This window comes from Grammomys surdaster, unplaced genomic scaffold, assembly GCF_004785775.1.
Source record: "Grammomys surdaster isolate TR1022 unplaced genomic scaffold, NIH_TR_1.0 174, whole genome shotgun sequence".
Taxonomy (NCBI): Eukaryota; Metazoa; Chordata; class Mammalia; order Rodentia; family Muridae; genus Grammomys; species Grammomys surdaster.
Genome location: NW_021604622.1, coordinates 17,256,266 through 17,268,858, shown reverse-complemented (window position 1 = coordinate 17,268,858; position 12,593 = coordinate 17,256,266). Strand labels below are relative to the sequence as shown.

Sequence of the window (12,593 nt, the reverse complement as noted above, 5' to 3'; positions counted from 1 at the left end):
CATATAGGATCTTTTTTGTTGTGATGTGAATATTAGATTTTTTTCAATTTTAGTGATGCATTGTATGTGTGTATGATTTTATTTCTTTAGATAAATTAGAAATTTTCATTGCAGAAGTCTTTTGCCTTCTTGACTTAGCTTTATTCCAAGATAGTCTATTGTCTTTGATGTGATTACTGATGAGAATATGTTCGTGATACCTTCCTTTGGGTGTTTCTTGTTGATTCAGAAAGGCTGCTGATTTGTAAATTGATTTTCTGCTTTCCATTCGGCTAAAAATTGTTAATTGTTTCCAAAATTTTCTGATGCAATTTTTAGGAATTCATATGCATAATATTATATTATTTTCAAGTAGAAATAATGTATATTATTCTCATATTCATGTCCATTAACCTTCTGGTCTTACCTTATTGTTACAGCTAGGACTTTTAGTTTTGTTCTGAAAAGGATGGGGATAATGGGCAGCTCTGTGTCATTCTTGATTTCAGTGGAATTTCTCCAATACACTGTGGGATGTGTGTTTCTCATAGGCTGTTTTTACATTCTCTTCAGTCCCACTTTCTCAAGAATTTTTAATCATGAAATATATTGGATTATTCTATGTCTACTAAGATGTCCATGTGATCTTTTTCTTTTGAGGGGATGACAGTGCTCCTGAAAACAAGACAGGCTTAGGACATATAGTTCAGATGACTCCAACTGGATCTGACAGGAAAGCCTCTTTCTTCCAGTTTAATTTTCATGGTTCCATGAAATACTATGCAGCCTGCCAACTGAAGGAAGCAATTAAATCATACTCAACTATAAACTAGGGCAGATAACCATCTTGGCAAGATGCATGTAGGAGTAAAAAGCACACATCAGTGGCAACCAACAACTGTCGAATTGGATTTAAGGCCATTCGAATTACATCTGTTCTGGAAACTAGTCAGCTTCTTGGTAATAGAGCCATCATATATCTTAGAAAACCGTCCGTTCTCACCACTTTGCTATGCCATATAAGCTTTTGTTACATTCTTAGTAGTATATTTATACCCATGGATGATTGCAAATTCCCTTTACAGAAAACAAAAACTATCACAGAACGAATTATTGGAACCAATGCAGTTATCAATGAATCCAATGGCCCAGACCTACTGGGTACATATACATCACAGTCTTACATCTATGGTGTAGGAATCATCCAAAAAGATGTAGCAGAATGATTGCAAGTGGCAGAATACAGAAAACTGTGACAAAAGCAAGCTATCTTCGAAATTGCTGCAGTATATATACATATATATGTAAATATATAAATTTAGAATTATATATTTGTGTATGTATGTATATTCTATGTATTTGCATAAGGGTATATGTATTTACATATATACATTTGTGAATATACACATATAGATATGTATGCATGTGTGTGTGTGCATGTATATGTATGTAAGAAACATGTTAAAAGAGATACTATCCATTGAAAAGCAGAAGGGCAAGCAAAGCATTCAGTGGAAGATAGCCAGGAGGGATTAGAGGAATGAATGGGAAGAAGTGATACAATTGTGTTGATATTAAAACAAAATCTTTATTGCTAATAGCACAGGTATTCACATGAGCTTTCAGTGAGCCCGAGTGCCTTTCCTGATCAAGAGAGGAACTTTGATGCTCATGGAAACTCACTGGTATGTGTACTGGAGTGTAAGGCAGCAAGTTATAGCATTTGTTCATTTTTATTTCTTTTCTTTTTTCTTCATTCCTTCCTTCTCCCTTTCTTTTCTTCCTTCCTTCTTTCCTCGCTTCTTTCCTCCTTTTCTCTCTCGTCCTTTTTTCTACCTCCTCTTCCTTTCATATTTTTCTTATCTTAATTTCTTTAAGACAAGGTCTCATACAGTCAGGACAGGATTTTAGTTTTCTAAATAGTTGATAATGAATACCTGAAGCTAACTTCTTGTTCCATCTTCTAAGTGTGGTAATTTCAGTCCTTTGCCATCACAATCAGCTTGTAGCTACTTTTCAATATTACACAGTAATGCTATTTACTTGATAAAATCACATTTTCTAGGAGAAAGGATATTTACACAGCATGCTATGGAGGGCAATAACAATTTACCCTTAGTGAAACTCTCAGGACTGGAGTAGAGTCCTTCAAATCTGCTTCACCTCTTAATTTTATGTGTGTTTTAATTCCTTGTTTTCAATTCAATAGTGTTAAAACTATCCTACATAGAAATATATTCCTCAAAAGAAGTTCATTCCAAAAACTACTTTTATGCACATTTTAGAAACACTATTCATTTGTGTAATTTTCCATCATGAGATTTCAGGAACTTAATCACATTGTCTCTACTAATAAAGATATTTCCCTGACTATTTATACCATATTCTTGAGTACATGCCTTGAGTCACAGTCATCTACAAGGGAGAAATCAGCTTCTCCTAAATTGCTGTATAGTGTTGGTATCTTGACTATCCTATGAAATACCAATGTTCTTTAGAAAGTTTTTGATTTATTTGGTTCAGATGAATGGGAAAAACTGCATTTGCATGTTATAGCCATGCAAAATATATTTCTTCAATAATAAATCTTTAATACCTTATTTCACTGACTACAGAATAGATATTGTATTATGTGGCACAGAAGTGGCATTATTCTTCATGTTTTTCTGCCAGATTGCTAAATTATCAGGTTCATTGAAAATAAGAAGCAATACGATAAAAAGTGTCTTTTTGTTTTTCTGAGCTGTGTTCCTCAGCAATGGGCTTAAACTTTCTGGAAAAAATGTTGTAAACAGGCTCATTGTGATCCCGGCTCTTTTGGTTCATTAGCAGAGAACAGACAGCAGGTTTAGTTTAACATGACAGATCTTGGGTTATCTAGGGAATGAAATTCATATGCAAATGAGCACTGGTGTCCATCCAGTGTCATATCTGCATTAATCATAAACAAGCAAGTCAGTCTACCCTTTTAAACATTGAAACCAGGCGTCTTCATTTCCGTAATTGCTAAACTGAAGAATGTGTAGTTTTGTTACTGGTTTTGTTTTAAATAAAAGGCTGAGCTTCTGCACTGACAATCGGTTGTTCGGAATATTATCTTTCACTACTTATCTAATGATATTTAATTTGACTTTGTGTTAAAGTGTATGTGTTAGTGTGTGTGCATGTGAATGTGGCCAGGAGTGCAGAAGGCTACAGATGTTAGAACAGGACGTCAGATGTTTGGAGCTAGATTACTGAGGGTTGTGAGCCTTACAGCCGAATCCAGGAGCCCTGCGAGAGAGAAGTGACTTAGTATTTCTATAGTCACCACATAAGATCTTTGTATGGTCTGCTCTAATTTCCTTGTGATCACTCGTTACCTCTACTTTTAAGCCTCAGGAGGTGAACGCAACTAGCTCTGACTCTTTCCTCTACAGCTTTCTCATCAACTTCCCTGAGAATATCATGCTCTGCTTGTTTCCAGGCTTAAAGGGATAGTGAGCATGATTAGGGTGTTTGTCCAGATCATTAAGACATTCTGCATATCAGCAGTGTGGCTTTGTCACTTTCTAATAAATCATAACATTCTCAGAAAAGTTTTTAATTTCCTCTGTGATCTTTTGAATGCACAGGGTAACTGCTCGGTGCTAGAGGTCCCGACTTCTACCTAACCTCAATGTTTGTCAAGTCATCCAAACTGAATGTAATCGCTCATTTTTAACTCAATGTGAGAGTCATATGAATCTTTTTACCTCCACTGGAGAATTCAGAAGCAATTGTAGTATTATTAATTGTATTAACTTCAATGTTATCTGCAAGGAAACATAAAGGCCCAAGGAGAGGAAGAGCTATAATGGCGTGACCAGTCTCTAAGCACTCACAACAGATAGTGTTTATTGGGTAGGCGCGCCATCTTGTGTGGACATGGTTCATGATAATCCAAAACAATTATAACTATAACATCAGGATCTTTGGTCTCCGACCACTTTGGCAGATATTGTGATCATGAAACTGTTTGACATATGGTGAGGATTAGTGAAATAAGATATAGAAGTCTGTTTCTGGAAAATCATACACATTTACTTGTTCAAAACAGGTCTATCATAAACTATAATTTGTAAAAAAAAATGCATTACTTTCCAACTGCAATGAAATTAAGAGAATATGATGAGTCATACTTATAAAAGAAGAGTAAACTAAACAGAACATCTTTCAGGGTATTAAATTTCTTCAAAATGGAAAAAAATTATGGAGACATATCACAAAGGCAAGACGTTAAAAAGATAAGAAGTGGATCCGTAAAAAGGAGAAACAGAAACAATCATTATTGAAACAATCATTTTTACTAAAATATTAGTTTATCTGTGGATAAAGCTTAGGCCTTCTTCAATAGGATTATGACAACTTATATGGGATTTTAAGAATCATACTCTACATACACACACACATACACACACACACACACACACACACACACATCACATTTTTAAAAGTCTTATTTCACAATTTGAATACCCATGATAGAGAAATCTATTTATTAAATTGTACCACATTAGCACATTTTTTCTTGTAATGTCTTCAAATGCTGCCAGAATTTTAGCAGCGTAGCCAAACCAACCTCATTACTCCCCCTTTTTTTGTTTCTGAATGGGCCATAATTTCATGCACCATATGCAATCTTTTCTCATGATTCCTTTGATTCCACTGTGAACTGGTAATACTTTCTAAAGCACACTTCAGAAATAGAAACCTGTTGGGTAATGAAAAGGTATTTAGTTCACTAGCCCTTGACCACTTTAATATAACCATCCCCTCCCAAGGCAGTGATAATGTTAATTGATTTTATTTTTTTCAAGAACAAGAAAGAAGGAAAAAGTTCAACACAATGACTTTTAAATTAGAAGTATTGGGAAAAGTTATAAATTATGGGTGCTCATTACATTTAAATAAAAAAGGTGGAAATCTTTATCTTAAACCAAATCTCTGTGTTATAAAGAATGAATGCAGTTGAGTATTTCACTGCTGGATTCTGTGCTTAGTTAGTGTGGAATATTAAGTTCACTGCAGTATTAAAAGAGCAGAAAAGTAGATTCTTATAGAGAATACAAGTAACATAAAATATCCCACTTTGAGAACAGTGATGGAAACAATAAATCTGCTAAACAGAGGGCAATAGACCAGCCATGCACATGCAACTGGTATGGTATTGTAGTGATTGTCACAGAGAGAACAAATCAGAATAGATTGTGACAGAGCCTTCTCTCCACTCAATAGATCATTTTAAAATGTTTACATGGGGAAGGAAGGATAAAATCAGTTAGAGCCTACATGCATTATAATTAAACTGAAGAAAAGAGAAGAGTATATATTACAAAACCCTGTTCAATTTACAATTAATGAAAAAGTATACTATAATATTACAGTTGGATTTGTCAAATAAAGAGAGGGTTTATTTATTATGATGGAATGATTACTAAGTACATAATAAAATGTCTCTGACTTTGTCACACATATTAGATTAACAGAAAAAGAAGACCATTTGAGGACCCAGTTTAGAATGTCATGAAGAAGGCATTCATACAAAATTCAGTTACAATGGTCCTATTGGAAACAACTCTGAGTGTGGAGAAGGATGGAAATCCCAAGTGCATAGATTTAAAGAGAATGCTTACACATCAAGAGAAACAGAATATTAGGTTTATCTCACAGCTAGATATGATCAGCATAAACTTTGAATTATTGAGAGATTCATTGACATCCTGATGCTGTGTGAAAATGTAGTCTTTCTTATCTGTCTTTATTTTCAAATAGTTTATCATGATTTCCCTCTATACACATAGCTATTTGATGGGCAAAAATGTATCTACATAACTCAGTATCCTCTTGCATTGTAATGTATGACACCACAGTAGTACCAAATTATTAAAAAGATAGCATTATACTTAACTTTAATCAAAGTCAAAACTGACTTTTAGACAAGACAGAGTAAATTATTCTGAGTGAATAATATCTTCATATCAAGCTGCTAACCACATTTCTAAGTATGTTGGGATCTATGCCTGATTTTTTACTCTACGCAGAATGCTATAAGAGGACAAAAGCACATATCTGATGTTCTCTTGTCAGAGGCCAATCTCCTTTTGTTTTTCATAATGAACTGATGTTTTAATACCAGCCTTGTAATATGCCCAAATAATAAAATTAGAAATGCACCTTATTTAGATTTAAGAATAAAAGCTGTATATTCACATGTGTGAAAATTTCACTATTATTTAACTCTCTTACAGAATCTGAATTGTCTTGTAAATGTAATAACTTTGCAAGATGGAACTAGAGGTAGAGGTAAAAATAGAATAGATGATTGCTCTTGCACTCATCAGCTCACAGCAGAGGCGGTTACCCATATAAGACATTCAAAAGACCAAATACATACGAAGAAATAATTCTTAAGTCCCACCCATGTCTGCGAAGCTGTTTGGCAGCTGTGGACAGACAGCAATTTTTCATGAGAAGTTGCCATTGATAGGTTGTGCATATTCCCTGTTTGCCATGTGCACATGGCCAGGACTAAATGATCAGCCCTTGTAAGATGGATATCTGTGACAACTTGCATATGGGATTGATAAAGACACTCATGATTATTTGATTAAAAGCTGACTATAATATGTGTCATATCAGAAAAGTTTCATTATATTTAATTTATGTCATTGACACTCTGAGGTTTGAACAAAACCCGTTTCCTTTCACCACTAACATCTCCTTGCCAGTGTATTGCCTTTTGCATTATGAATTATGTTTTAGATATTCATATTCTATTCTGAAATCCAACTCTATGAAATCAGTTTTAACAACCTTTAGAAGATATTTGTATTTGTGTGTGTATGTGTGTGTGTATCTTTGTGTAGTATATGCTTGTGCATGTGTGTGCATGCACAGGCAGTATACATTTTATTTTTAAAATTTCAATTTCATACGCTAAATATGAAAAAATATCATGGATGAAACAGCCCCATTAAAATCCACAGTAAATGTATTCATGACTGTTTGAATAAAACATATCTCCTTTGTAACAAGTAAGATTTCATTAGTTTTATAATGTACTAGACATGTCTGAGAATTAGAAGGCAGTAGGTCAATAATACCTTAACATATGACTAATGAAGAGACAGCCCAATGGCGAACAGCAGGCATGGGATAAAATGCCCTCACTCGATGAGACAGTACTTTGTGTATTCAACTATTCCATTTGTTTCGCATAATGGATGGTGATAAATACAACATGTAGGCAACAGGTACGTACTCTGTGGGAACCGTGGAGGGTTGTCATTGACGTCGGTCAAGGTAATGTTGACAGTTGTGGATCCCGAGAGTCCGCCAACTTGCCCAGCCATGTCTTTGGCTTGGATGACCACTGAGTAATGCTCTCTGGCTTCTCTATCCATGTTGTGTAATGCGGTTCGAATGACTCCTGGGATACGGAAATTCAAAGAAAACAGTTAGTAAAAGCTGGGCATTGAACTTATAACATCCTGGAGATGAATGATATTTTCAGTCTTGGTTTTTGAAATAGCAAATTTTAAGTGAGAGCTACATTTAGAAAAATAAATATATCTCATTATTATTCAAAAACCGAGTTACTGATACATCTATTTGCATGCACATATTAAACCAGTTTTTTTTTTTTTTTTTGGTCTCAAAATAAGAATCTTTTATTGTATGTTTCTCTGGTTAGATGGCTCCCATGGTAGCCTTCAACCTAGACATGTGTGTGGACACTAGAGGACAATTTGTGAATATATTTTCTCTTTTTCTACACTGTTGGATGTCAAGATCAAACTCAGGTCACCAGGCTTGGTAGAGCTGTCTTTATTCATTGAGTCACTTCATTAGCTTGCCAGACATTTCAAAACATCCTCGTTACCATGGCTTAACCCTTGCTCACCCTTGAGACAAATACCAGCAATGCTCACCAAGCTCACAACGTATTAGTTTTCATTATATCCTATTAGAAGTGACCAAATGCACCTTATTAAAGTTTCTAAACTATTTTATATACAATATATTGACATAAGAGGATTCAACTGTTAACCGAGGTAAAGTAACAAGAGCAGATCTGTAGAAAAGGTAAGTGAATCCAGCCACAGTATATAATACAGGATAAAAGCTAATATACTTCTTTCTTTTTGTCTCTCTTCTTTTACAACTGAATTGATTAGATTTACAGTGATTTTGGCTGGAAAGCCTTAGGCACTAGGAAAAAAGATATCACAATTTCAAACTTAGTGAAAAAAAATAATTGAAGCCATTTGGCAAGAGATTTTCCCGAAGGTAAACAGAGAAAAAAATGATTGCTATCAAGATAAGCTCTAACAGTATGATAATACATGATTCACTCAAGTCATGCATATGCAAAAGCCTTTAATATTTATCTTACAAAGCACAGTGCTTCATCACATATGTTAATTACGTAAGTGGGAATAGGAATCATGTAGGCATGAACATGGATAGGATGCATAGAACTATTACATAAATGGTAAACACAATGGATATTTGTAGTGTTTGAAAACTAAAGATAATTTTATTAAGAAAAAATATAATATAAAAGGTACTTTTATTTTATAGGAGAATAAAAATGTTAATCATACCATTATTAAATTGATATTTTACAAAACAAAAATATCTAACGAAAAACATCAACCACTGCACAGTAAATTACAATGTTCTCTTTTGCATACTTTTTAAAATGTGATTTTGAAGAATCGGGTAAGAAAATATGTAAAGCTTCCTGCTCCAAAAATGCATTGAAGTCATAAGGGTTCCTCTTATGCCCTGTATCTACTTCCTGAACCAGCTAGAAAGTCAGATGATAGCCAAATTGATTATAGAAAAAACAGGTTATATCCATGATCAACCTACAAATCTCAGAAGAAAAAAAAGGTCTTGTGATCATGTAAAGGTACAAATTTCTTTAATGTAGTTCAGTAAGCTGATGAACTATTAGTCATCATTAGAAACATGTGAAGCAATATACTAAAAGTTTGATAGTGCCATCTCATTAAAAACTGCCCACTATTAACAAACTTAGATACATATGACCTGGGGTTCCTAGAAGTGGCTAATACCATTTCTTTTATTGTTTCTCTAGAATTTATTAGAGAATCAGATTCTCTGCCCTTTTAAAATAAAGCTAGAAAGAAAAATGGAGCTAAATCACATACATTTTGTAATTCTACACCCTTACAACATCATAGATAAACACTGTCTATCTCACAGTCGGAAATTTTTTATAAGCCTCATGGGCACCTCATTACCATTTAACACCCAGGGTTAGAGTCAAGGTCACTTTTGGTTTTCAAATTCCTATGAGTTCTGGCAGATATATAATGATGTATATTCACGTGTTTCTAGCTGATAAGAATTTTTTTTCTCCTAGAGGTCTATTTTCCTCTTCTTAATCATCTTTCTTCTTGGCTATTGCTGGTAATCACTGTATTTTCTTTCCTTTTTGAATTGTTTACTGTATACAAATATTACATAATTTAAATATATAGTATTTTCTAATTTGGATTGTCTTCTTTATTACTACTTAGGTTTTCCCCCATATTTGCCATATCACTGCAGTTTCTTTGCTTTGTGTGCTAATACTTCATTATCTCTATGTAGCAATATTGGATTTCAATATATTAGTATATCAATACCTCACTATATAGATATAGAAATATTACATATCAAAGGATATTTTGTTTACTGCTATCTTAGATGATTATAGACAATTGCCTCAAATATCTGTGCACTGGATTTTATATTTGTTTGCTTGACAGGATGTCGGTTACATTTCTCCGTGGAGCCACATTCCCATGGATTACAGTATAAGTACTTTTTGAAAAAGTAAAATCAATATGGTCATAACACATAACATTTTCCTTAGTAAATTTTAAAGAAAAAATATGAAGCATCTCCCTTAATTATCATGTTCCAGTATACTGTATATGCTGCCAATACAGAAAAAGAAAATTAAGTTATATATATGTTAGGGGAATGGCTATGTTCCATTGTGAATTTCTGATATGTTTTACTAACAATGTTTTCTGTACAAGTTTATCAGGAGTCATTGCCTTTTCTTCTATGATTTTAGGTTAAATCAACAGGATACTATTGCCGGTGTATTATTTCATTTTGTTCCTTATTATATTCTTGGATAAATGGTTGAAGCTTTGTTCATGTTTGCTCTATCTTTCTTTCAGAGCTTGCCACTCATGTTTTCCAAGTTTCTTGGTAAGCAGGCACGTGCAAATATGAATCATTCTATTCTGAATATAAGCTCTCAATACTGAGACCTCATCCGTGGTTATGAACATTATTTCTTGAGTCTCATTCACTGGAAGATCTTAGGATTTTGTTCCTTAACTGATGGTATTCATATAAGAACAATTCTCCAAAGAGTTTTCTTGCAGTTTTATCCAGTAAAACCAAGTGCAAGAGGAAAATAGTACCTATATTTGGCTCATTAGTTATCATCACAGAAGATTGCAAATTAAAAACGCCTAATAGACAAGAAAAAACAAATATGCCTACATAATCAGATTGTTACAGAAGCTTCTTATGTTCACAAAGCAAATATACCAAGAACTCATAAATTACCTTTCATTGTAAACTAGACATTTTTGCATTTTGCTCAATTGCTGGGAATCTAACACATTTCTCCAGCATAATAGACATTGCAAGAATTAATGAGCTTATGAGCAACAGAAGAAAAGTAAGCATTTGAGCATGTGTGGAAGTAAACTACTTTTATGAGATTAAAGACTTAAAAATAAGACCTTACTAGAAACGTATTTGTAAATGTGCTAGAAAAATAGAAAAAGAACATTTTTGGATATAGGAATATAAAACAATAATTTAGACAAGATTTTCAAGTTGTAGAAAATATAAACAAATGCAATATGTATGCATTAAATTAGTAGACAGAACATAGTCTCTCTCTCTCTCTCTCTCTCTCTCTCTATATATATATATATATGCATATATATATGTGTGTATGTATATATATATATACGTTAAATACTTTAAACTTTTTAAAATATATGACAATTATACAAATAAGCATTTTTCAGTGTTAAAAACAAATCACTGCATTATATTAAAATTAAACACATCTTACAGGATCCAAAAGTATAAAACTATCGATAGACATAGTAAATGATAATAATGACAATTCATCATAGGAATGTAAATCAAAAGTCCAGTAATATTATAATTCACAAAAGTGAAAAAGTGGGTAAACTCACAAATGTCAAAAGAGCAATAATCACAAAGGTACACGGTTTGCAGTGCTGAGAGGGACAGAGAGGTCATAAGAAGTATAACTGCTGTTCAATGGAAAGTAACATGGTGGTCAATATAAAAGAAATTCATGGGAAGCTTCTTCTTTTCAAAAAGAAAGAAAGAAAAATAAATGAATGAGAGAGAGAGAGAGAGAGAGAGAGAGAGAGAGAGAGAGAGAGAGAGGGGGAGAGAAGAAAAAGACAATGAAAAAAGAAAATTACATTATACTCTACCCATGTCACTATGGGACCTATTTTTAATGATCATATAAAAATATGCTTAAGAGACACCAGTGCTCTGCTCATTATAGCACCTGTCGCAAATAGTCAAGAGGAAGAAACATCTCATATGTAATGCAGTAGTATCTATCCATCAAAAACAGAATCCTCCTATTTCAGACAACATGGATGCAATGATAGTCTTGTGCTAAATTAGTTAATCTGGTAATCTGGAAACATAAAGATAACTACTCAGTTAAATGTGACATTTAAAAGGTTATGGTGAGGCTTGTTGAATAGGGTGTGAGTGGAGGTTAGCACCTTCTTTCTATACTGTGAATCGTGAGTTAAATACATTGTAGTATACCACCCCCTCCCCATACACTCTAACACACTGGTGAGATTGAGAACAGAACAATGAATACCAGATGTCACAAATGTAGGGTAGAGAATGGGATGAAAAAGTTTGCAAATCTTTGTAAAGTACCATCTGTAAATTAGCATTATAGGGGACTATGAAATACTGTATATCAATAAATTTTAATTTCAAAAAGCCAGGAGGAAGAGTGACGTTCTTCTTCTCCCAGCAAAATAATAGACATTTGAAGCAGCACAAATGCCTTGCAGAATCTAAATATTATATTGTGTGTTTCTATGGTCATATAACATAACAACCCATCAATAGTTATAAATATTATATTTATATATTTCAGCAAAAATTAGTATTATATGTTCCACAATGCAGTTGGGAAAGACTTGTGGTTAGCAGTGTTTACTCTTGAAGCAAGAGGACCTTACATAAAATCTCTGTAATTTACACAAAGAAGCCAGGCACAGCTATACATGGCAATTGCCAAACTATTAGGAGGTGGAGACAGGTCTTGGAAGATTGTTGGACAGCCTGCATAACTAAAGCAGGACCTTCAACTGCAGAGATTCGGACTCAAATAGTAAGGTGGAGGGAAAGAAACGAACAGCACCTGGCATGTCTTCTCTATGATCAAATATAGGTACATGTACCACGTACACATGTGAAATCCTTTCTCTCTCTCTCTCTCTCTCTCTCTCTCTCTCTCTCTCTCTCTCTCT

The 12,593-nt window shown here is 33.7% G+C and overlaps 1 protein-coding gene across 3 annotated transcripts in view; it reads right to left on the bottom strand.

The window, feature by feature from the left end:
• The window catches only part of Cdh18 (cadherin 18), a 393,131-nt gene that overhangs the window by 92,354 nt on the left and 288,184 nt on the right, over positions 1-12,593 (bottom strand). For all 3 annotated transcript variants that reach the window (XM_028767586.1, XM_028767587.1, XM_028767588.1), the window contains one exon: positions 7,262-7,429. In XM_028767586.1, the coding sequence (XP_028623419.1) occupies positions 7,262-7,429 (168 nt within the window). The remainder of the gene's footprint in view (positions 1-7,261; positions 7,430-12,593) is intronic.